The following is a 26,142-nucleotide window of genomic DNA, read 5'->3' as shown; positions in this document are numbered from 1 at the left end:
ATATTAATTGCAGCATTATTTCCAAAAACTATGAATTGAAAACAACCTAAATGCCCAATCATAAAGAATCTACTAATTAAATTTGCAGTAATATGAAACAATGTCCTCACACACTGCTAAGTAAAGAGAGAGTGAGAGAGAGATTGAGATTATAAAACAGCCTGCATTATAGAAGCCCATTTTGGTAAATATAGTAGCATAGAAAAAAGTCAAGAAGATCAGATAGCAAAAAAATGAAAATCATTGGAGGAGTTATCTCTTTGTGTCCTACATTGTCTTAACATTTTACCAAGAGCCTGCGTTGCACTTATACTCAGATGGAATAACGTGGCTATCCTCATTGGCTAGAAGGTAAAGGTGTAACCCCCTGGGGTCTGCATGTGGGTACCTGGGCAAAGCTACCTGACTGAGCCCAAAGTCGGGGCAGTAAACCCTCACCGGCAAAGCCTCCATTTCCAAAAATGCTTCTGACTCCACACACTCAATTCTTCATTTTTTTAAGTGACGTGGAAGCTAAATTTTTCTTTTAGAATATGTTACCAAAAAAGCAAAAGTTCTCTAAATATTCCACCCCCCGCCCCCACACACCACACATACACCTCTCGTGTATGCACCACACCACTCAGAAACTTTCATACACACAACAGACAGCACACACACACACACACACACACACACACCACAGAAGTCCTCGCTTGGGGCCGGCCCCGTGGCTTAGCGGTTAAGTGCGCGTGCTCCGCTACTGCCGGCCCGGGTTCGGATCCCGGGCGCGCACCGACGCACCGCTTCTCCGGCCATGCTGAGGCCATGTCCCACATACAGCAACTAGAAGGATGTGCAACTATGACATACAACTATCTACTGGGGCTTTGGGGGGAAAAAATAGGAGGAGGATAGGCAATAGATGTTAGCTCAGAGCCGGTCTTCCTCAGCAAAAAGAGGAGGATTAGCATGGATATTAGCTCAGGGCTGATCTTCCTCACAAAAAAAAGAAGTCCTCACTTACCAGGGCCTAAAAACGAGTCAGATCCACAGAACACCTGTCTCAACAGATGCCCAAGTGGAGCTCTAGCCTGAAGCCCAATAGAAATCCTCCCATGAAGATTTAGCAGGATTTTGGACTGGGCGACGTCCCTGTCATCCGATAGCCATTTCTAAATGCAGAGTCAAACCCAAGATACTCCTTCATTCTGCTTCTTGCTTCCTTACCTACAAACACCTGAGCCCAGAGAGCTGAAGGTGGGAAGGTAAAAGATAAGCTCTGTGTGAGTAGTCGGGACACCCCATCTCAACTCCTCCCTGTAAGACTCTGGCATGTTGCTTCCACTCTCTGGGCCTCAGTTTCTCCATCTGTGAAATGGGGTTACTAACCCTTGTCCAAAAGCCTTATTGGGAGGATGGAATGAAACAAGGCAATGCCCAGATGCACTCGTGATGCTCCTGTGGACATCCTCTCCACCTTTAGGGGAGAGTCAGCCTCAGGCCTGGCGGGCAGCACACATGACAGCTAAAAGTGCCCACCTCTACCAGCTATGGCAAGGCATGCCTACCCACTCCCCGGAGCCAGCCTGGTAAACGAGGCCTCCTTAGCCAACTCTCCTGAGTGCCTTCCAAGGGCCCTGAACTCTGGCTGGAGATCAGGCGAACGCCAGAAGGCCCACTCACCAGCTTTGCTCAGGTTTCTGCCCACAGAGACTGGAGAGAAAACAATATGCACGCAGCTCAGAGGGGAGTAATCAAAGTGCCAGGGCTGCTGCCACCTTCTCTCTCTGACGTGGATACTTTGAGCCAAACCCAGCCTTCCAGTGTGGTCTGGCCCACCAGGAATTCCTGGAGTTCCCACCAGGAACTGCAAGACCAGCAAGGGGGGCCGTTCAGCCTCCCCAGCGCCGGCTGCAGGGAGGGAGGAAGTTGAGAGGGCATTTTCTTAGCTCAAGCTTTGGACCAGTGGTTCTTAGTCCTGGCTGCGCACTGGAATCACCCAGGGGGCTTTCAAAAGTAGTGATGCCCACGCCCCACCCTCGGGGTGCCTGGGGTGCAGCCTGAGCACAGAGATTTGAAAACCTTTCCAAGTGGTTCTAAAGCACTCCACGGTTAGGGCCCACTGAAGTGGTTCAGTTCTTTTCCTGGTTTATACCTCTCCTCAGAACCTCTTCCCCAGACCTGTAGGAACGTGGTTTTCCTCCTGCTACACTAAAGGGCTCTGTTGAGAAGGGATCCATGGGCTGGTCTAAGCTCCACGAAGCAGGAACTGTGTTTTGCTTATTGCTGTGTCCCCAGCGGCCCAGCCCAAGGCCTGGCACAGGCTAGGGGCTCAGCGAACACTGGTGGGCTGAGGTATGTGTGAGTGAATGAATGAATGAATGAACAAACGAATCCCATCCCCTCCCACCTCCCGAGTGCCCTAAATCCTCCAAAGTGTGGTCTGCAGACTAGCAGTGTCACATTATCTGGGAGCTTGTTAAAAATGCAGATTCTCAGACCCTGCCCCAGAATGAGAATCTGCATTTTAACACGGTCCCAGGTGATCCACGTGCCATATATTAGTGGTTCTGCCATATATTAGCGGTTCTCCAACTTTGCTGCACATTAAGATCACTCATGAAAGTGTACAACCCACTCACCGCCTTTTGTGGGTCCCTGTTAATCGTTCCCATGCGATTTCAACGTGCAGTCCAGGTTCAGAACTCATGTACCATAGGGTTCCCCCTCACAGCCTCCATGCAGTTCCAATCATGGCTCTGGCCCACCTGAGAGATCCTGCTCCCTTTTAGGATAAAAGCCAACCTCCCCTGCAACCCAGGACCCCCACTCAGCTCTACACAGACCATCAGACAGACTGCCCAGTTCAAATCCTGCCTCTGCCACTTCCTAGCTGACTGACTCTGAGCAAGTCACTCAACCCCTCCATGCCTCAGTTTCCCCCGTTTGTAAAATGGAGCTGATTGGGGTGGGGAGGACTTACTCCATATGGTTGTGTGAGGTTTAAATGGCTTAATTGATCTAAAGCACTTAGAACAGTGTCCCTTCCCTGAAGTTTTCTTGGCCTCTATATCAGGCTTCCTAATTAAAGAGTTTAGCCAAAGAGAGCCCGGATGCAGAACCTCACTCCCGGAAACACTGCTTCCACAAAGTGGGCAAAAGAGAAGTAAAGGTGCTCACAGTGTGGGGTCCCTCTTGGGAAAATCAAGGCTGAATGAAAAGGCTTAGCTGTCTCCCCCTCTTTGTTTTCATTATTAGTAAACAAAGATCAGCCTCACCGGGTCCTTAGAGAGAGCCCCTGTGCCCAGAGTGTGAGTACCGAGAGGGAAGACTAAGGTTAACAGCGTCAGTCCCTCCGCCGGAATGTTCCCCACCCCAGGAACGCAGGCCTGCGCCTCTGAGCCCCGGTTAGGCTGAGTGAGGGCAGCTCCAATTCCTCCAGAGCGAGGTGTCTCTCCGTGGATTCCCCTGGGCCTCCCAGGGCTACCCGATTCTCAGGGTCCTTCCCTTGCGCCACCAGGGTGTGTATGTGCGGGGGAAGGGGGGTGCGGGGGGGGTGCCCGCAGGTTCGGTGCTGAAAGATGGTGTCCTTCCTTCCTTCCTCTCCAGGGCTGCGCGGCCGCCCATCCCCGCTGCAAACGGGCCAGGCCGGGCTGAGGGCCCCTCCCGGTCCGAGTAAGGCCGCTGCCCTCTGCGGCAGACGGCGGGGCGTGCTCCCCGCACCAGCGCACCGGCTCGCCCGGCGGCCCGCGCGCCCTCCCGGTGCAGCATGCGGGCGCTGTGACGTTCTCGGATAAATGCCGTGTAACTGTGTAGGCGAATGGGAGCTAAAAATAAGAACGGAAAATCTATCATTAAGGTATCATTGCGCCAGCGCAGCTATTTGAAGGCTCCCATGGTCCCCGGCGCCTGCGTTTGAAGCCCGCCTTCAGGCTTTGGGGGGTATTTGCAGAAAACTCCCAGCAGCGGCTCGCCAGCCAGACCTCAGAGCGCAGGGGTGGCGCTGGTAATTATGGCAACACTCAAAATAAAATAAATGCTCACCTCTCCCCTCCCCATCTCACCCCCTGTATTGTCCTCAGGTCGCTGGGGAAGCCACCAGGAATGACCCGGCCGATTACGCAAAGATTAGGACTGAAAGCTCTTTCAGATCTATTTCGCCATCCACCTTCCTCCATCCACCTCAGATTAGAAAAATAAAGTACCAGGAGTAAGCCTTTGGAAAAGAAAATGACCACTGGGACTGACTTAACCCCAGGTCTACAGTGCGCCGCGGTGGGGCGCAAAGACGCAAACTCCCGGGATAGCGAGCCTCCGGGGCTCCACTGGGTTAAACGAAAATTGATTTGATTTGCTTTTTAACACCCGAAGGGGAGAAGGAGAAAACAGAGGAGGGAGGGCAGGATTTGTGTGTGTGCGTGTGCGTGTGTGTGTCCGGGGAGGAGGAGGAGGCGCCAAGGTGCAGCCTGCGCGCGGCTCTGCGCCTCGGCGGGCTGCGTGCGTGTGTCCCTGTCCGCGTTGCTGAAACGGGCTCTTCGAGGGATCGGCGTCACATGACTCCGCCTGCCCCTCGCCAGCGCGCAGCTCTCCAGTCCCTCAGTTTGTCCAGCGCCGGGGGAGGGTCGGGCGGCATCTCCCGGGTACCGGGGTTCTGCGGAGCGGAGAAGAGGTTCCGGCGGGGAATGGTACATCTGGATTCCAGAAGCCGCGGCTCGGCGCCAGATCCCGGAGTGTAGATATTTGGGGGGAGGGGAGAGCGAGAAGGAGTGAGGGAGCGAGCGCCAGAGAGAGGCAGCGCGCAGCGCGCACGGACGGGGGGCTGCCGGGTGCCGCGCGGAGAAGATGTAAGCGCGTCGGGTCTAGCTGGCCTCGGGCACCATGCAGAAGGGGATCCGGCTGAACGATGGCCACGTCGCGTCCCTAGGACTGCTAGCGCGCAAGGACGGCACGCGCAAAGGCTACCTGAGCAAGCGGAGTTCGGACAACACAAAATGGCAAACCAAGTGGTTCGCGCTGCTGCAGAACCTGCTCTTCTACTTCGAGAGCGACTCGAGCTCGCGGCCCTCGGGGCTCTACCTGCTGGAGGGCTGCGTCTGCGACCGCGCGCCCTCCCCCAAGCCTGCGCTCTCGGCCAAGGAGCCGCTGGAGAAACAGGTGAGGCAAGCGCCGTGTCTGACCTCCCAGCGCCCCGACCGTGGCTTCTGGGGCTCAGGGCCTTCCGCCGGCCGATGGCGCCCGAACTTTGGTCCCTCTACTCTTGGCATCCTCGGCGCCTTCGGCGAGAGGGGAGGGTTGGCCCAAGCGGGCGGGTGACCTCGCGGTGGGCAGAGGGGGCAGGGACTGCGGACAGGGAGTTGGTGCGGGCTGCAGCTGCTCTTCACCGGTTAAGCTCCGTGGGAGACGGCGACAGAGGGGCCGAGACGCAGAAATGCGGAGGGAGATGGGGTCTGGAGGACTAGACAGAGCCAGTGAATGTGGACCCACATCCAGCCAAAAATGATGCTCCCAACCCCCACTCCCATCCCTCAGCGCCGGATAGCCGCGATCTCAGCCCCAGACCTGGGAGGTGTAACTCCCCGCGCCTAGGCATGGGAAGGGCGAGACGGAGGCGTCCGAGCGCCGCAGCCCCCTGCCTCACTGCAGCTGGGATCCTGCGCTAGCTCTGCCAAGTTCGGGGGCTTGCGGGACCGCACTGGTCGTTCGGTGCCATCGACCGGTGATGGGCTCCCAGCCGGCCCCAGGCCCAAGCAACAAGCCGAGGGATTCCAAGGACCGCTCTGACGCGCCGAGGCTAGGGCCAGGGCTGCTGCGGGGGCCGTGGGACAAGTGGGAGCTTCTCTCCTTCCCCGCCCTCTGCGCCTCCGCCACCGCCGCAGTCGCGGCTATAGCGCTGCGCTCGCTTTTCCGGAGCTGCAAGACTAAAGAGCCAGGCCCGGGTCTGCCGGCGGCCTGGGCGGGTGGTGGTGCGCCCTTGGCGCGGAGGGAGGGAACGGCACCTGCAGCCGCCCAGCGGGAACACCCTGGCAGCAAGAGAGGGTCATTTTTAAGCTTGATGCAGTCTCAAAAGGCATCTGGTCCGTCCCCCTGCCTCTGGAGAGGTAAAGTCAAGATAGTGGTTCCTAAAATGCCACCACTGGGAGGGACGTGAGATCCATGGGGCCCAACCAGCTGATTATTGTCTAGATCCTCATCTAGACAATAATCCTCATCTAGACACTGAGGCCTAGAGAGAGAAATGTACGTACCCAGTGTCTTAGCAGGTGTTGAGGCCACGTCAAGGTTCTGAGAGGACAGCTGAGATCTCAGAAGCCATTGCTGCATGCAGACTGGTGGTGATTGGATTGGCCGAAATAAAAGCATCACCTGAAGTTGCCCTCCTGATTGTCAAGACAGAGATCTGAGCTCAGGCTCTGCAGCACACCTCTTCCTGCCCCACCTTCAGCCTGTGGGTGTTGGGAGATGATTCCTGGAGGCTGGGAAGTGTGGACAGGAATATTTGAGAGGGTCTCTGGGGATCACAAGCCACGTGGCAGGTAGGGGCTCCCAGGTGGCAAAGCAGAGCAAAGAGCAGGCAGCTCCTTAAGCTTAAGGTACAAATGGGGCCTAGCGAACTCACCTGGGAGAGCCACATGCAGGTTGGGCCAGAGACACTGCTCTCAGCCCTTGATAACTTGCCCCTCGCCAGCCTTCCAGAACGTTGCCAACTCTCACCAGCCAAAGTCCACCTGTATCTACCAGTGGCCTACGACCCCAGCCAGAGCCCACCTCTATCCAGAGCCTAGAGCTGAGCTCCTGGGCAGGCAGGGAGAGAGGGATGGAGGAAGCTGAATTGCTATCAAGTTCACAGTGTCTGTTCTCAGCCCCTTGGACACGAAGCCAAAAACAGGCCTGAGACTGAATCTCAACTCTGCAACTTCCTGTCTGTGTGACCTCGGTCAACATGCTAAACTTCTCTGAGCCTCTGTTTTGTAATCTACAAAATGAGGATAATAACACCTACCTTTCTGGGGTTTTGAGAACACAAATAAATAATGTATATGAAAGTGTGTTCACAATACATTTTAGTTGGATCTAGATAAATCTTGGTTGAATCTAAATTACACCCAGCTGGGCAGGGAATAAAGGCATAATACGAAATGCTAAAGCTGAAAAGAACCTCAGAAAGATTGTACAGCCCATCCTTCCCATTTTACAGATAGAGAAACTAAGCCCAGAGAGGGAAGAGAGTTACCCAACCTCACGGAGTAAGTCAGTGGCAGCATCAGACCTAGACTTCATCCATTGTCTAAGAATTCCTGAAAATGAGATCCTATGTTGATTCCAGATCGTTAACTCTTGGCTCAGGTATTGGGCGGTGCTAGCAGTGGCTTATGGGAGGCACAGGAGTGCGACCAATTGATGACGTGCACACATGCTCAGAGCTGCTTCCCCGGAATATCACCTGTCGGAGAGCCTCAACTGTGTCCACAAGAGTAGCCCCCCGGCACAAGAGAACCGAATAGGGTTAAGAGTAGCAGATGATGGTCTGGCGCTGCACCACTCATGCGCTAATTTCTGTTAAAGACACATGCTTCATCTCATACCCTTACACAGATGCCCCGTTCAACTCCAGAGTGAGAGTTTGACTCGTGGAAAAGCAGAGCCTGCTCCTCTGGTCTGTACGTGTCTCGAAGCATTTATAAAGTTTTATTTTCTAAATCTTTGAGTAAAATTGATGGCCCCAGCAGCTGCTCCCTGTTTCTCCTTCCCTTGCATTTGGGCCCACAGGAAGCCTTGCTAGAAACTTGCTGGGCATGTGGCAGAATGCCCATGTTAAGAGACTTCCAAGAGGCTCTCAGTTGGACCGGACTGGCTAGTATCTAGGAAAGACTTGGTTTTGACAGGAGGCAATTTTTGTCCAGGTCTAAGCAGGCCTTCTACATTGAAGGACTAGGGATGATTTCTGAAGGCGTAGAAACCAAATCTTGGCTGGGAACCACCACCATCACCACCACCCCCACCACCACCACCCCGCCCATGGCAGGAATGAGTCAGGGACGGAGCACATAGTAGGTGCACAGGAAACACTTATGGAGCTGAACTTGTTGGTATCATATGTTAATTCCACATTTCATGTCTTGAGGACTGACTGGGCACTGGTCCAGGCTCTGTGCTGTGTTGTAGGCTTAAGAAGGTGGATGTCACAGTACCCAGCCCCCAGGGAAAATAAACACAGATACAAATGGGCACCTCGCGCCATCAAGATGCTCTCAGAGCACGATATGCGGGATGCTCTGGGAGCCCCGGCACCAAGCACCAGGCCCATCCTAACGCGAATCACTCTCGTCTGGCTGTGTCTACTTTGGTCTGACTGCATCTGGTGCAGCCCCAACATCCCGGATCTGGGATCCTAAGACCTCATGAAGTCAGACTGGCACATGCTCCTGTGCTCACTGGCAGCTGCAGGGCACCTCCCTGCTTGCTCAGTCCTGGCCTCCCCTCCTCCCGACCCTATAACCCACACAGTGAAGGCCCAGGTGCCTGGACTCAGAGTTTGGGTTCAGCTTCCCTAGAGGTTGACCCCTGGTCTTCCTTGCGCTGCTTTGGTGTGGAGTCAGCCCACACTGGCTCTTCCCACTCTTATTCTGAGCCCGCAGCTTCTCATTGGAGGACCTGACCAAACCAACCCCAGCACTCTCCTTACCCCCGAACCAGGAGGGCTCAAATGTGGACCCCAGGCTCTTCCTGATTCACTTAGGACAGAAGGGACACAGACAGATCCCTTCGGCCAGAACCTCGGCACTGATGTGGGTGGAGGCTCCGGAAGCTGGGGACCCGTAGTACCTGCTGTCCACCCCATGGGTGCCTTTGCCTGGAGACAAGCGAAAGCCCCACCCCTGGTCCCCATTCACAGGACACACTGCAGATTGGCCTGGTGGATCAGATCAATAACAGCCCGAAGGCAGTGAGCGTGCCCGTTTTACAGATGTGGAAACAATCTCATTGGCGCCACTCAGCAAGACAGTGGCTGAAATGAGACTGGTTCCCTGGCTTTCTCCCACACCGCAAAGCACGCCCTCCTGTCGCTCTAGCACATTCAGCCTCTCGGCCAATCAGAAAAAAGCAAACTTGAACACTGGGGAATAAGGTTGGGCTAAACGCAACACCCCTTAGACGCAGAACCCTGGGACACCAGCGTGTGTGGGGTGCCAGCGACTCAGACTGGGAGTGCTTGCACTGTGGAAAGCCCAGCAAGGCTCCTCACCCACCAGACCAAGCCCAGCCCTGGCAGGCATGAGGCCCTAGGCTTAACTGTGGGGGGTGCCCATCTCCCCACCCATCCCCCAAACAGGCGTGAGGCCCTAGGCTTAACTGTGGGGGGTGCCCATCTCCACCCCCATCCCCCAAACATTTCTAGAGCTGGAACGAAATTGAAGAGGCTCAGTAATTATACCTTAATTGGAAAAAGGAAGTACCAGGTCACTGCCCCTCTTCTTGGTGACGGGGGTGAGGCCTGGGAACAGACTGTACATAGACAAGCCTAACTAAAATCTCACCACCATTTATTCGTGCAGTAAACATTTTGGCTCTCGGTGCCAGACGTGTCCTAGGTCCTGTGGATACAGAGAAAAATAAAACTTAATCCTTGTCCTCAAAGCACTCACAGTGGAGTGGAACTCTCCTTAGATTCGCTCCCAGTCTCACCAAGGGCTGGGAATTCTCCCTCCTAAGGAGTCCCGGACTCTCTCCTGCCCCTGCCTCCGGCAGGAGCTCCTCATGTCTGCCTGATGGATTGAACGCCCTCACATTGTCCTGCCTTGCCCCTCTCTAGGTCCTCGTCAAAGCACCAAGCTGCTGGAGTGATCTTATAAAGTGTAAATCAGATCATGGACTGAGCCACTGAAAGCTCCATGGCTGCCATGTCTTTAGAAAAAATGCAGATTCCCAGGCATGCCCTGGAGGACCCAGCGGAATCCAGCCTCTGCCCAACCCTGAACCCTGCCTCACCCTCCCCTTCTCCTCCTTCCTCATTCTACACCAGCCTCCTCTTCCCTGCCTCGAGGCCTCTGCAGCCTCGGCTTCCTCTGCCTGGAATGACCTCCCACCCCCATGCCCTTCAGTGACCAACAGCTCCTCCTCCTGCCTGTCTTAGCCTCAAAGTCGCCGCTTAGGCCTCCCCTCACTGCAGGAGCTAGAATGGCCCTAGGTCCCCCATCACATCATTTGCAGGCCTCTTCCTCATCCACGTCATTCATCACAGTCTGTGATTACTTGACGTGTCTGGTTGGTGGTTTGTGAATGGCGTCCTCCCCCTAGAGCGTAAGCTCCGGGAGCGCCGGAGGCCAGCTGTGGCCGGAGACTAACCAGGGGCCTGTGGTTACTAATAGTCCAGCAAGAGATGTCAAAGCCCTGAAAGGGTGAAGGAACGGGGGTCTTTGAGATGGAGACTTTGTGAAGAGATACTCAGGAGAAGAACTGGCAGGATCTGCCATCCAACCGGACCGGATGAAACCTGGTGTCTGCGTTTCTGCCTTAGTCCCAGGCAGATGCGAGGCTGCCAGCTAAGAGAGAAAAGCGGGAGGAGGAGCAGGCTTGGGGGCAGTGGAAGATGATGAGTCCCATCTGGGGTGGGGGAGGGGTCAAGTTTGAGATGCCTGAGGGCAGGAAAAGGCTTTAGTCTCTCCCCAGGCGTGGCGAGGATACTGATCACAGAGACAAAAGGAGCCCCAGAGGCAAGCAGGGGTGTGTGCTGAAGGCAGGTGTTCAGAGGCTCTGCAGGTGGCTGCCCCGTGGCCCAGGGCCCTTGGAATGCAGGTATCGGCAAAGGGGGTGCGACTAGCTGAGGCCAGTGCCTGCTGGGCGGAGCCTCCTGTGGTCCCTCTGGGCTGCCTGTGTTAGACGCTTTCACAGCCCGACTGGCTTGTCAGCCTTTGCCTTCTCTTCTGCAAGTGCAGCCAGCGGTGTGAGTTTGAACTTGGCGTGTCCACACTCGGATCTCAGTGTCCCGACACTGCCAAGCAGGTGTTGTCACTCGGCCTTCATAGGCAGAGGACAGGAAGCCCAGGGGATTTGCCCAGGCTGCACAGCCGAAGTCGGGTTTGAACCTTCTCTGCCACCAGTGACTGTGGACCAGTCATTCGGCTCTCCCGATATACAGTTTTCCTGCCATTCTGAGGAGCCCCGGGGCTTCTGCAGGGGCCCTTTGGTGGCCACTCTCAGGGTGAGGGTGGTCCTGGGGGCCACACCCCCACATCAATCAGAGCAGTCTCACTTTGAACTGCTTTACATATTAGTGTTCCACATAAGATTTCGTCTTTATTAGCGCTCTAAAAAGTTTGGCCTTCACCAGAAGTCGTTGCTAAGTGCCTTTCAGCTCTGACATGCTGTGAATGCTGGTTTCGATGCGTATAATCTTGTAGCAGAGCGCCTCAAAACACCAGTCCACCAAGACTGAATAACAATAAGTAATCATTCCTCAGGCGTCCACCACGAGCCAGGCACCAGAGTGTGTGTGTTACATACTGCGCCTCCTTAATCACGCCAATAGCCCTGGGAGGTTGTCACTGCTAACCCATTTTTGAGATGACAAAACTGAGGCTCAGAGAAGGTAAGTAACTTGTTCAAGTTTACAGAGTGTGTACATGGCAAAGCTGGCACGTGAACGCAGGTCTGCCTGACTCCAACCTGAGCTCCTCAACCACAAACACAGCATAAAGACCAGGCTGGGGGATTGTTTGATCTTGCCGTCCTCTGCCAAGATAAACGGAGGAAAAAGAGAATTAACAGCAAGTGGAAATATGTCCTCGTCTCTTCGGTGACTTTTGTGAAGCAGCTTTTGTTGCTGCTTGGGTGGGAACCCTGCAGCTTGAACCCCATGATCACTGAGGGAGAGCTCACTGCAGCAGCATCCACATCCCCCAGCCCCGTTTCCCTGGAACCCGTGGGAGCTGGAGCCGGTGCCTGCATGCACGCAGCCAAGAACAGGACTCAGCCTCTGATGTTTATGCAGGAGCCTTGGTGACGCGTGGACTTGACAGGGGCCCAGAACACTGCCAACTCCCATACGCCTCCGGGAGGGCGACTGTCGTGCAGGGAGCAGCTGGGAGCCTTGGACACCCCCACTGCTGTCCTCCGCTCAAGGGGGACATGCAGCCCCTCCAACGAGAGGCTTTGATTCCCAGCTCATTCACTGAGGAGCTACTCCGCCTCTGGCAACGAGCACATTGGGTAAATCCATGGGTTTTGAGCCACACAGACGAGCTTTGGGTCCTGGCTCTGCCACCTCTTCGCTTGAGAAGGTCTTCAAGCTCGCAGAGCCTCAGTTTCCCCATCTGTGAGATGGAGACCATAACAGAGCCTGGCTTACAGCCCTGTTCTGGATGTTAAACTGAGTGCTGTTTGCCAAGCCCTACCACGCACGGTAGGTCTTATCAATAAATTGTAGCTGTTATGGCTTCAGCTTTATGACCAGGCTCTTCCTCGACGAAGCAATGACCCAGGTCACCTGGGGCTCTGGCAGATTTGAAGCAAGTCGACACTGAGCCCTGACCCTGGCTGTAAAGATAGGATAGTAAATCTTAGCTTAGGGAACCTGTGGGTTTCTGGAAAAGTCTGAGCAAGCATGCCCTTAAAAGAGGAAAAATGATTGCTGCAGGAGCTTCCTCCATCCCTGGTGGCAATCCCATCCCCCGGCCCTGCCAATCTTACCTCCTCAGTCTCTCTCAGGCCCATTCACTTACGTCCCTCTCTCCCTCCACCGCTCTAGTCCAGGCTGCGGTCGTCCCGCGTCTGGACTTGGGTGGGGGCCTCCTGACCGGTGTACTCGTCAGGGTGGGCGGGGCCGTGCTGTCGTCACAGCCGACCCTCAAATCTCTGTAAACACAACATGGGTTTTTTTCTTGCTCATGTTTTATGCCCCGTGCGGCTGGCAGGAGGGTGCTGCTCGTTGCGGTTGCTCAGGGACCCAGGCTGACGGTGGTCCTGACCCCTGCCTCCACAGGCAGCTCAGCAGAGAGGAGGGGATGTGGCAGAGCTCCCCCTGACTCTTAAAGCTTCCGCCAGAAGTGACCCACGCTGACTACAGTTCACTGGACGAGACAAGTCACATGCTTCAGTCCAGAGACCGTGGGGGAAGTGCGGACCCGCCATGTGCCTGACGGCAGAGCACCAGAAATACTGGGGAACAGCACCGCTGTCACCCACTGTCTCCCTCTATCCACTGTGTGCCCGCAATCCATTCTCTCTGCAGCCAGAAGCATCTTTCCAAAATGTAGATCTGGTCATGTCTCACACTCACACACACTCACACACACGGCAGCTGAGGAGAAAGAAAAAGTGCCTTCATGATGGGTTTGACAGGAGGCAGAGACGTGCTGAGCTGGCTGTGCTCACACTTGGGGGAGGGGTCCTTGCCAGGCCTCCCCTCTTTTCGTTAAGCTCAATGACTCTGTCATCCTTGACCAAGTATCACAGGAATCCCTTCGACCACTGGGCTTCCCCTGAATTAACAAGGAAGAGAATTTTAAAGGTTGAAGTGGCATTCTGAGGATGTCGACATTCCGTCGATGGTATTCGCTCCACAGGGATTTACCAGTACCTCCTAGGAGCAGGCCCATGCTGCCCGGCCCTGGGAACACGGGACAAAAGGCAAGGGCCTGCCCTGTGGGAACTCGCCATCCAGGTTGGGGGCAGCCCAGCCGAGAAGCACCGACAGCGCAGGGTGGTCAGCGCTGGTACAGAGGAAAGCCCAGGGGCTGTGGGCATCCAGCGAGGGCACCTCCCCCAGCCTGGGGCGTCAGGGGGGGCTCCACCAAGAAAGGGACATGTGGGACGGGTCCTAAAGGTTGCCGAGGAGGCTGAAGCTGGCCCCTAAAGCCTGTGTGCCATGTCACAGAGCTCGGGCCTACCCCCTGCACAGTGGGAAGCCAGTGCAGGCTCTAAGCGGGAGGGGTCTGCTCTGATCACCGCAGGGTTAGAATGAGCAAAGGGAAGACCCTTCTGGAGGCAAGAGGCCAGGTAAGAGGTGGCTGGAGAACTGAGCAGTAGCAGAGGCCTGAACTCGGGGAGTGCCGTGAGCATCGAAGGGCCCCCTGCACCCCCATCCCAGCCATGTCACCACATCACTGAAGCCCAATGGTTTTGTGCTGAGCCACTAAAACCACCCCCAGGACTGCACCCCACACCCTCTGAGGCTTCCCGCATCCTGGGCTTGGTGGGCAACAGTGGGGGGTGTCGGGTTCTCATCCTGTGAAAGCTCCAAGTGTTGTCTCCGTACCTTCTTCTCCAGCCACCGCTCAGATCAAGCTCCTTTTCAGATGACAGACTACAGGGTCCTTTTCATGCTTAGCGTCTCCTGTAACAAGGTAGTAACCCTGCAGAGACTGTGGTGCGTAGGGGAGATATAGTCCTCATTTGGCAGGTGAAGCTCAAATCAACGGAGCGCATCTCTCGGCAGATACTGTTGAGGGTCTGTTGTGGACCAGGCCCCGGGCGCTCACTGCTCATAAATGTCAGGGTCAGAACTTGAACCAGGCCTCCCCTGTCTGGGTCGTTAAGGTCAGGGGAAAGCCAGACCAATTGTTAAATCCGTCAATCTATACTTTAAAGACTAGATTTTACTAATCCAGCAGGGCTAATGCAACGTCTTTCCCCTGAAAAGTGAGATAATTACGTTCAAAAAGATACTTCCTAGTTGAATTTTGATTTTTTCAAATTGGAAAATCCAACTCAGACCTTAAAATAAAAGCCTTTCAAAATTAATTTTAGAAGAGTGAATGAATGACTGAATGAATTTTTAGCAACCTTAGCTGGATTTCCCAAAATCCGTCTAGACGTTCAGAGAAACCTGATCTAGACTGACTTTTCTCCTGTCAGGCTATGTGAGTGAAATATAACCACCTCTGTTTAGATGCCTCTTGGGCTCTTAGGCTGACCCGGGAAGTTAGTGAAATATTTTGGAAGAACCTGGGGGGTATGTAGCTTCCTCAGCATGCCTGGTTTCTCCCCGCCCTGAGCCTGCTGCTGCCCCTCCCACGCTCCGTCCTCCTGCACTGGGCCTTCCCTGCCCTCCGGCCACACTGGTCTGGGCTGGGCTTCCTTCACCTGTAGTCAGATCTGCAGATAGTGGGGAAGTGGGGGAGCCAGAGGGGCTGATGTTTCGGGAGGAAAGCCATACTGTGTGGGCGCAGGTGAGGAGAGGCGAGTAATTACATCTGAGAGCTTCCTGGTGAGGAGAGGCGAGTAATTACATCTGAGAGCTTCCTGGTAGCCTGGACAAAGAGAGAAAGAGGCTGGTTATGGGACACCCATTGCCTCCTGGAAAGACATGGTCCAGTTCATCAGGCAAGAGCACTTGTGTCCCGGGGGCTTGTATAAAGGAAACCAGCAGGGAAGTGATGATGACCTCAGGGGCAGAATCACTGCAAATCCAGGGGTCTGCTCCATCAACAGTGCCTGTTGGCTCTCAGGGCAGGCTGAGCATGCTCAGTGAAGACCATTCTTTAGGAGGCTGGAATGGTGGGGTCCTAGAAAGGTGGACGAGACAGTGCGGGGTGCAACTTGGAGAAACTGGGAAATGGATAGTGAGTCAGGCACTTTCAAATAGCCACTGCCTTCTTTTATTTTAAAATTTTAGAATCGATAATACATTATCATGGTTCAGCATTCAAAAATTACAAAGACGTATACAGCAACAATGCTCCTTCCCAACCCTGACTTTAGCAGCCCGGTTCTCTTCTCCAGAGGTTGGCATTGTTACCAGTTTCTTATGCATTCTTCTAGAGAAATGATATATGCATATATATGCAAATATATGTAGATATGTGGCCATATATATGCGTGTGTATAATTATACAAATTGTAACGTACTATAAACACTGTTCTACATCTTGTTCTTCTCACTGTATTGTGGAGATAGTTCTCTATGAGTATATTGATCATCCTCGTCCTTTTTTACAGCTGCATAGTAGTCCACTGTGTGGATGTGCTGTAGTTGATTTAGCCAATCTCCTCTTGAGGGGCAGTTGGGTAACTTATAGCCTTCTGCTATTACAACAGAAGCTGAGGGGCAAACGTGTCTAGACTGGAGTTCATTACTTCACTCAGCAAACATCTAGAGAGGTGGTTGGTGGGAAGATGAAGGGCAGGTTTGTTGCATTGTGATGGTAGATTGAAAGATGTTCGTGCAGGACCAGCCAAGTGTGACATCTGTGGCCGTGGCTCCTAGGGTCTAGAGTAATATACATTAAAACAGACCGTTCAGCAGCAGAAGCTTGGAGGGCTTCCCTGACACAGACCCCCAGGCAATGGGTCAGGCACTGCCTAGTTCAAGGCAGACTTGGAGAGCGAGGAGCTTTCGCCCGGGTTTTAAGTTCCGACACTGCAGACACTCCTCTCACCTCCTTCATCCCCATTCCCAGTGGGGCAGGCAGGGAGTCTAGGTGAGTGAGTGGTAAGGTGTCCAGGAGGCCGGTCCCCAGCAGTAGGCCTCAGCCCTGGTCAGGTGGGGGCCAGAGCAGTGCATGGCTGAGGCCCCATAGGAGACTGGGGAGCTGGACAGGGGCCTGAGACAGGCAGTTGGTTGGGGGACGGAGCAGAGGTCCTGGTGCAGTAACCTGGGAAGACTCAGACTGAAGAACTCAGAGGCAGAAGTGGGGTGGAATGAGGCCACTTGTAGCGGGGGAGGGGGCCATGAAGTGGGGTCCAGACCCCTTGTGGAGCCACACCAGGTGAGTGGGGGGTTGTGAGTGGGGCAGGGTAGATCAGTCCTTTCTAGATTTGTGTGGGAGCACCAGTGGGCCAGTAGAGGCTGACACTTCCATCAATCGAGCAGGCCCATCTGGGAAGAGCCACACCTAGTGAAGCCCTACTGTGCGCCAGGCACAAGGGTGATGCAGCCAGGGTGGGAGGAACGAGCAGTAGGTGAGCAGGCACTGTGCTGCAGAAGCGGTGAGAGAGCCAGAAGACACTGGGGTGGCCTGGCCCAGGTCAGAACAGGACCTGTCTCTGCAAGGGCCAGAGAACAGAGGGGTTTCCCCTGGGGTCCCAAGGGTGGGAGCTGGAAAAGGGATCTGAGGTGTCCTGGAGGCCCTAAGGGGGGGCCTGGATAGATGGCCCCTTATTGAGGGAAGAGAGGGGAGAGATAGACTCTGGGCCGGGGCATGTGTACACTCACGTACACACACACACACACACACACATACACACACATACATGCAATCACACAGCTGAGGCCCCATCAGATTCTCTCTAGCACAGCCCCCTCTGGACTGGGATATCGGGCAGCATCTGGCAGAGACGGCTGGGTGAGGCCCAGGGCCAGCTAGGACCACTGCCCCAAAGGTGGACCCAGAGGGAGAAGCCAGGACCCAGTGGGGGAGAAGCTGGCCCTGCCTGACCAGGGCACCAGAGTGGGACCTAGTAAGGGATAGAGTTGACGAAGAGTGATGGCATCTACCCCTTAGCTGACCCAGCCCACCTCTCCTCTTGGCAGAGGCAATGAGCAGAGGCCCAGACAGTGGGTCTGGATTCTGGCCGAGCAGGATGAATTGGAGGGGATGAGACCAGAGACAGGGAGACCAGAAGAGGGCAGTTTAGTGGTCCAGGTGGGAGATGACGACGCCTGGAAGCAGGGTGTGGCCGTGAGGGTGGAGGAAGACAGAGAGTCCAGGGATGTTAAAGAGCACAGAACTAGGTGGCTAGTTGAATATCAGGAATGAGAAAGAAATAGGAGCTGAAGACGATGCAAAGCATGCCAAAAATTGCTGGTTCATAATAATCCTTGGATCCTAGCACAACTATGAGTATTCAGTTTATAAGGCTCTCCTGTGCCTCACCCTCACAGCAATGGCTGGATCGTGTGTGTGTGTGTGTGTGTGTGTGTGTGTGTGTGTGTGTGTGTACCCCACCTGTGGAGTTTTTTGGGTTTTAGTTTAAACCAACAGAAATTTACTCTCTCACAGTTCTGGAGGCTAGAAGTCTGAAGCGAAGATGTTAGCAGGACCAAGCTTCCTCTGAGTCCTCTAGGGGAGACTTTTTTCTTGCCTCTTCTAGCTCCTAATGGCTGCTGGCAGTCCTTGGCATTCCTTGACTTGTAGATGTGTCTCTCTGATCTCTGCCTGCCTCTTCACGGGGCTTTCTCCCCTGTGTGTCTGTGTCCCAATTCCCCTCTTCTTGTTAGGACCTCTTCTTAATAATCCAGTGTGACCTCATCTTAACTTGATTACATCTGCAAAGATCTATTTTCAAATAAGGTCACACTCACAGATTCCGGGTGGACATGCATTTTAGGGGGACACTATTTGTACATACACATGTGAATGCGTGTGCTTGTGTGTTTCCTAGTAATGTGCTGCTGATAGGTTGATTAGCCCCATCGCTTGAACCTTGCAGAGGATTCAAGTAGTTTAAAACCGTTATTGCGCACTTGTATGAAGTATGAGCTCTCACAATTATCCGTTTTCAACAACCCTGTGAGGGGGACGTTATCCTCCCCATTTTGTGAAAGAGAAAACAGGTCCACAGAAGTGAGAAGACGTGTTGGAGACCTCAAGGCTAAATAATAAATAATAAATTTGAGCCCAGGTCTGGTGACCCCAAACCCTGGCGTGTGCTACAACCGCGGCATCCTAAAGTAGACCCCCCAGAACGCTGATTGTATGGAATGTTGATAGATCTTCCAAAAAATGAAAACAAAAGGGTTCCAGGATGGAATAAGCTCTGGAAAACGTTCCTTCATCGCAGGACTGCTCAGTGCCTTTATGATGTGAGTGGGCCTCCCGCTCTCCTGGAAGAGCCTAGATCTTCCTCATGAAAAGCCAGTGCCCACACCCTTCCAGCCAGCTCAACTGCCCATGCCTGAGAAGCAAATTCAATGCCACTTGCTTTGTGGCTTTTGCCATTAATCAATTAATTAATAAGCTGGGCTCCTATGCCGTGATGACAAATGCATTCAGTCACCCATTCAGCAAATGAAGACTACTCTGTGCCCAGGCCAAGGCACAGTGTGAGGCTCTGGGATATTTCTGGGTTAGGAACCATTTATTTGAAAGGAACAGGAGCCCATTCAAAGCAGCTTAAGCAAAAGGGAAGACTCTCTTGGAAGAGTTATAGCGATAATTAATGGAACCCAAGGAGACAACATGTCTGGGTCTCCAAGGCCTGGACCAGGAACCACCTCTCTGGCCCCCTTTTGTCCCCCACTCCAGTTACATGGGCTCCCACCTGCTTCTCTCTGAGACACTTCTGCTTCCTTCTTTGTCTTCTTACTTGCGCGCAGAGTTCCACACACACAGCTCATTAATCTGGTCTCTCTGTGTCACTGTTCCAAATAACTGGGAACTCCTGGTTGGGTCGCTTCTGAGGCATGTGTTGACTGCTGCCCCAGGACCGGGGTCTCCAGGAGAGCAGGGGGTGGGCAGAGGGAGAAGTGCTTCCCCTGCAGACGTTGCTCCCGCCGGGTGCTCCCGGCGCTGAATGAATGTTAGAACCAGCTGGGGGGCTTTTAAAACTGCCAGTGCCCCAAACCTGTCCGCCCTCCCACCTCCCTAGGCCTGTGTGCTGCCTTAATGGGTCTGGGGAGGGGTCGCGCGTCAGGGTTTCTTTAAGCTCCCAGGTATCTCTAATGTGCAGCCAGGATTGAGACTCTCTGCTGTAGTAGGAAAGACAATTAAAAAGTTATTACAATACAGTTGATAATGGCTTTGATGGGGAGGACTGGGGACTGTGGGAACATGTGGCAGCACGCCTGACAGTCTAGAAGAAGCAAGAAAGAGATTGCTAAGACCTGATCATGAGGAGTGCCCATGCCTTTCTGAAAGCACTCAGCGTGCAGGCTTTCGTGTTTGTCGTTGATAGCCGTGGGGTGGACAGTGTCTGGGGTATAGTGGGGACTGAATAAATCTTGGTTGAGTTCATGAGTGAGAAGTCATTCAGGTGGAGAGTAAAAGGTGGGGAGGACCTCATTTTTCATGATTGACACCACTTGTGTGTAGTAGACCAGGGCAAGTGTTATTGTCGTGCCCGTTTGCCAGTGACAGATGAAGAGGCTGCCCTCAGCCCTAAGCAACGCCACAGACCCAGACCAGCTGTTGGGACATCCACCTGCTGCATCCGTCTGTAGGGTGACCAACCCCCCTGATTTGCTCAGGACTGTCTTGGTTTTAGCACTGAAAGTCTGTGCCTACGGAAACTCCTGAGTCCCAGGCAAATTGGGACCGTCGGTCACCCTGCCTGTTGGTGGTTTCTCAGTGTTCTCTGGAGGTGCCGCAGGGTCCATTGGGAGATGCAGGAGGCAAGGGGAAGGCTCCAAGCCCACCTTCCCAACTTCCAGAGGCTCAAGTCTGCTTTAGCTGTTCTACATTGTAGAAGTTTGTTATGATACGGGCACTGGGGACTTCGGAAACAAAGGCTGATCTTGAGGCAGGGGGAGAAGTAGATCCAGCCCCAGACAGGCATTGGGCAGCAAGAGCCATTTAGTGACCAGGTCAGACAGGAAGGAGGGAGGGCATCTTGGGGCCAGGCATGAGCTGGAGCTCAAGACCTCAGCCCAGGTGAGGCCACAGGTGTGCTTCTAGACCATTGCCTCCAGCCCCATAAGGACCCAAATGTGATTCTGGTCCTGGCAGAACCCAGGTGTGATTTCTGAATCTCTTCCTATGAGCCTGGTAGGTCATAGGTGTAGTTTCTGGATCAATCCCTCTTAGCCTGCAAAGGCCCCAGGTGAAGGTCTAGACCAGTGAGTGGTTCTCAACCTTGGCTGCACATTCGAGTCACCAAGGCATGCACAGGCCACACCCAGACTAATTACATCAGAGTCCAGTGTACAGCCATGGTTGAGACCCACTGATAGAGATACTCAGCAACCCAGGTGAAGCTCTCCTGGTTCAGGCTCTGCCCTTGAACCTGGTAAGGCCCCTGGAGTTCTGGTCTGGCTTTGATGCTTAACTGTTTCTGGATCCATCTTAGGACTCCTGGGGGAGCCTCAAGTCAAAGTATCCATCTCTGACCTCAGGTCTAGGGAAGCTCCCGGTCTATCCTGGATCTCTGTGGAGGCCCCAGCTGGGGTTCTCTACCCATCCGTTCAGCCTTGGTGAGGCTCCAAGAGTGGTCCACCAAGTCTTGCTTCTTCTCTAACAAAGTCAGGTGTGGTGCGTTGGTGGTTTCTGCTTCTGTTGCGTTTCTGGATCTGTTTCAGCAACTCTAGCTAGGCCTATTAGGATTCACTACTGAAACATGGGTTCCTGGAGGAGGCTGTGGGTTTGTTTCCGAATTATCCTATAAGTTCTAGAGTGTCCAGCAGAGGGATCCAACTGGGATCTACAGGAGCCCATGTGGTCACATTGTGGTGGCAGGTGTGGTTCAGGTCCTGTCCCACGGTCATGCTGAGGCCCACGTATTATTCTGGGTGAGTCCTCCAGACGCGGAGAAGCTCCGACGTAGTTCTGGTTGGTCGGGCATCATTCTGGGCATGCCCAAGATGTAGTCCCAGTCTCATCACAGTGGCTCTAGCGGCCCCAGTGTGAGTCTGGTGTCCACTCTGCAACTCCGCCCGGGGCCCATCTCTGGCCTCTGCCCAGCCTTGTAACCCTGGGGAAGCCCAGGGGCGGTTCAGCTTTCAGGGGTGACCTGGGCTCTGTCTGAGCTCTGATCTGACGCCACTGAGGTTATGGAGCCGTCTCAGCTCTGGTGGTACCCAGGGTCATTGTTCCTCCCTGGGAAAGATTGATATTGAGATTGTTATTTACCCAGAACCCCAAGAAACACCCAGCCTCATTCTAGACCACCAGCCTCGTGAGGTCCTCAGGCAGTTGCTGGCGATGGAGCACTCTTCGGTTCTCTCTAGCTATCACAGAGCTCCAGGGAGCTGGGCTGGCCCCACTGAGGCCTTGGAGCCTGGGACCTGGAACCAAAGCGGTCCAGCAGCCCCTCCTTCGTCCCTAAGCCCACGTCCCAGATCATACTGCTCCTGCATCAAGAAAGCCTGCCCTCGGGGCCAGCCCGGTGGCATAGCAGTTAAGTTTACACGCTCTGCTCCAGCAGCCCGGGGTTCACAGGTTCAGATCCCAGGCGTGGACCTACACACCGCTCATCAAGCCATGCTGTGGCGATGTCCCATATACAAAATAGAGGAAGACTGGCACAGATGTTAGCTCAGGGAAAATCTTCCTCACCAAAAAATAAAAAAAGAAAGGCTGCCTCAAAACACACTCAAACCAGCCAGAAGAAAGGAGCTTAGAGGGGGAGAGAGAGTGTCAGGGCCAGAGGACATGTGTCCAGGCTTCTGGGGCAGGGGGAGAGAGACAAGGGAGCCTCTTACCCTGGATACAACCAGTCACCACCCTGAGCAAGAGGAGCGAATGAAGAAAGGGAAAGCCAGAGGGCCCATATGTGGGACTGCTTCTGCAGCTGGTGTGCAGCGCTGGCCAGTCGACTTCAGCTGCCATGTGGAAGGAGCTGCCAGGGAGAAGGGGGAGGAGAGACCTGGGGAGGCGGTAAAGAGGACAAAAGCGGGAACAGAGACACAGAGAGAAAGGGGCAGGGAGGTGCAGAGAACGAAAAGGAGACAGAGACAGAGAACAATGGAAAGAACGAAAGCAAAGAACCACAGAGAGAAGGGGAGATGATATCTTTCCAGCTCAAAGAACCAAGAGGTGGGCTCCTCCTAGAACTCTGGCCCATCCCAGCCAAAGCAGCCCTGCTCTCTGTGGAGGGTGCAGGGATGGGAAGCAGCCTCGCCCTGGGTCCTGAGAGCCACCACTGAGGCAGGGCTTCAGTCTCAAGCATCTCTGAGCCAATATCCCTCGGCCTTGCATCCTTTCTCCTGTGACACAGTGCATGCATCAGCAGCCCAGCCTGAGAATGTGGCTGCTCCCCCCTGCCCCTAGGGGTGCCAAGGATGAGAGGACATTCTTGAGCGTCCTTTGGGGAGGCCTGATCCCTGACATGGTCCCGTGCAGCCACCAGTCACCCACAAGATGGGCAACACAGACGCTCAACAACTTTGCCACTGTTTCTTTGACGCTGCCCTGAACTTCTGAAATGGATCAGGGCCTGGACAACAATCTTATATTTACTTCGAGCCCACAGCAGTGCATACCAGCTAAGAAGTCACCTCTGTTTTAAATTAGGCTCAGCCGTACTGTCCAACCAAGGTTGTCAAGGAAAATGATGTTATAAAGATATTCATAAAATAAAAATTATAGCAACATGCATTGGATGTTTGCTTGCTGTCGTGCACTAGCATTCTCTCATTTGACTCTCACAGCAATCATGAAAGGAAAGGACTCTTCTTATGCCCATTTTGTAGATGGAGAAACTGAGGTCAGAGCAATCAAGCAACTTGCCCAAGCTTACACAGCTAGCAAGTAGTACCAACAATAGCATTTCCAAATAACACAATGCCACCTACACCTTTCATTTATTGTCATCCAAAACATGAAGGAAAATGAGCCACCACCTTGTCTGTTTCTCCCCCAATTAATAAGGCTATTTCTTAATCTCAAAGGGATATAAAATTCCCCCAAATGGAGTCTCCCTTTTTTTTTCACCCCATACAGAAATTAAGGCTGAACTAAAGCATTCCTGCTCCCTTTTTCATCCTCTGTCCCAGCCAGCAGGGCTCCCCAGCTGGGAGTTGGGTGGAGTGTGGGCTCATTACTGGATTATTCTAACGCTAAGACTCTCGTGTGTTCTCCATCTCCAAAGTCCTGGAAGATCAACAGGACACGTAAGAATATCACAGCCCTACCTCGCATCCACAGAAGTTAGGAAACACAAGAAGAACCAGAACCAAGTGTAACCTCTGCAGAAGCTTACCACCTCAGCATTCCCCGAGCAGAAGCAAGGCGCCCGGGGCATTATGCCCAGGCCACTCCACTGTTACCAGCCGGGGACCACCTGGAGACCTGACATGTGGGGAGGTGGGCTTCCACAGCCTCCAGGGTGTCCGTCATTCCACGCCAACTCTTGGGGGGAATCTCCCTGCTAGATTAATTCTGCACCTGGAGCCTCTCATAAAGGTCACGATTTTCTGCAGGTAATAAAGTGTAAATGGTGGAATCTAGGTATAGTATATGGGTTTTTACTGTAAAAACCTTATAAAATTTGTGAATGATTAAAATTTTCATAGTAAAATGTTGCCAGAGGGCAGGGGGTGGGGAGTTGGGAGAGAAGGCCAAGGCTTTCTCAGTCCAGGGACCTCAAGGACTGAGGCGATAAGAAGTCCCTTCTCTGTCTCCTTTTCCCTCAAATCCCTGCCATCCCTCACTTTTAAAACCCCTGGGCATTCATTTAAAACCCCTGTGCTATTCTCACACCATCACAAAAAGTCCTTTTCTCCTGATCTTAGTGCCACAACAGGACCTGCATTCCCGAGAGAAGTTTGCCCACCTCTGTGGGGGTTGGAAAGCAGGATGAAGGTGGGAAATGGTTTGGCACAGAGGACATTGTGTCACCCACAGAGCCCACCCCCAGGGCTCTGCTTGTTTGGGGTGAGCCTACCTTGGTGATGAAAAAATCAGCAGTCCCAGACCCCTACTAATGAGGACGACAAAGGGCCTGTGCCCCTGAAGTGCAGCCACAGGGCGGCCTGGCTGGAAGGCAGCACGTGCTCGGGAGGGTTACTGGCAATGTTATCACTAATATTCACAGGAGGAAGGGGGTGAGGACCACAGATGCCTGGCTGCCTGTGGAGACATCATCAGAGCCTCAGGGTAGGATGTAGTGTTCATGTGTCTGTTCGTTCTTCCCTTCTTCAGCCATTTGTTGCTGCTTACTTAGCACCAGGCTGTGTATGGGGCTCTAGAGGCCCCAGTGAAACCAACCCAGGCTCTGGCCCCTGAGTTAGCCAGGCCTGTGAGGCTCCAAGGAAGGAGAGGCCTCAGGGAGAAGGCCATCCTGGAAGTCAAGGAAGGAGGGGGTGCCCACATAAGCCCCGACTCCCAGCCTGAGCTAGGTCTGGGATCCAGACAAGCACCTTACCCCAGACCTGAGTCCTGGCCTGGGTGTTCCCTGGCTGAGCCCAGGACCCGGTGCCATACCTGGGCCCTCAGGCCACACCGAGGCTGTACACCTGACCCTGAAAGAAAAGAGGGCCCAGCCAGAACCACACCCAGAGCCTCCTGAGGGCTGTAGGGAGACATTAGGAACCACCCAGGGCCTCTCCAGAACTCCAGGGAAAGATCCAGAACACATACACACACACTCATTCATGCTCTCTTCCTTCCTCCTTCCTTTCCTCCCTTCTTCCCTCTCAATAGGTAGGTAGGTAGGTAGGTAGATAGAGATAGAGATAGATAGATAGATAGACAGATAGATAGATAGACAGACAGATAGATAGATAGACAGACAGGCAGAAATGTAGAGATATATAGATGTATCATGGAGCTTGAAAAGACCTTAGAGCCCAGCTCGTCTAACTAACTACCCATTTCACAGATGAGGAAGCTGAGGATGACAAGGAGGATGAGACTTACTTGCCCCAAGCCACACTGTGGGTCGACTGCAGAACTGGCACAAACTAGACTCCATTTCCAGTGCTCCTTCTCTACCCAGGAAGCCCCTTTACCCCCACTTAACTCTGGGTGCTCTCTTGTCCTTACTGTGAAGAGAACAGTGGGGCAATGGAAGAGCCTTGGACTAAGAGCCACACCCCTGTCCTCCCTGGACGCCATCCGGCTGGGCCCCTGGACTCGCCACCTCACACCTCCAACCTCAGCCCCCTCTGTGAGATGGGAGTCGTGTCACCCACCTCGCAGGTGGCTCGGCTCCCGCGGGAACACGTGGACAGTGTCTGCGCGGTGCCAGGCACACAGGAAGGCCTCGCAAGACCACAATCATCTTCCGTTTCTCATGTCGTGGGCAGGTTATCAGGTTTTTCTGCATGTAGTTCTGAGAATCTGCCATTTTCATTCAGTCTCTTTCAGTTCTCCAACTTCCCTCTTTCTTAGCATCTTCCTGGAGGCTGGAGCTAGCTCACCCTTTCTCTCCGTGTGTCAGCTTGGTTCCCTCCCGGAGGATTTTCCGCCCTCTCCCTGTGTCTCTGTGCCTGTGTGCATTTTCTCTCCGTCTCTGTCTCTCTGCCCCTCTCTCCGCCCTCTGTCTCTCTCTCTTTCTCTGTCTGCATCTCCCGTCCCTCATCTCGGGATTCCCACGTAGAGCAGAGTCTCATTCATCCGCTGCCCG

General features: G+C 53.8%; 1 protein-coding gene across 4 annotated transcripts in view; it reads left to right on the top strand.

Moving 5' to 3' along the window:
• Positions 1–4,646: 4,646 nt before the first annotated feature.
• The window catches only part of RASGRF1 (Ras protein specific guanine nucleotide releasing factor 1), a 110,229-nt gene continuing 88,733 nt past the window's right edge, over positions 4,647–26,142 (top strand). For all 4 annotated transcript variants that reach the window (XM_004421884.3, XM_087428779.1, XM_087428782.1 and 1 more), the window contains exon 1: positions 4,647–5,136. In XM_004421884.3, coding sequence (XP_004421941.1) covers positions 4,861–5,136 — 276 coding nt within the window. In that variant the 5' untranslated portion in view covers positions 4,647–4,860. The remainder of the gene's footprint in view (positions 5,137–26,142) is intronic.

This window comes from Ceratotherium simum, chromosome 3 (assembly GCF_057802395.1).
Source record: "Ceratotherium simum simum isolate JZ-2026a chromosome 3, ASM5780239v1, whole genome shotgun sequence".
In the NCBI taxonomy this organism is placed as follows: Eukaryota; Metazoa; Chordata; class Mammalia; order Perissodactyla; family Rhinocerotidae; genus Ceratotherium; species Ceratotherium simum.
Note: the sequence above shows the minus strand (reverse complement) of the source record. Positions and strands in the feature narration are given on the sequence as shown.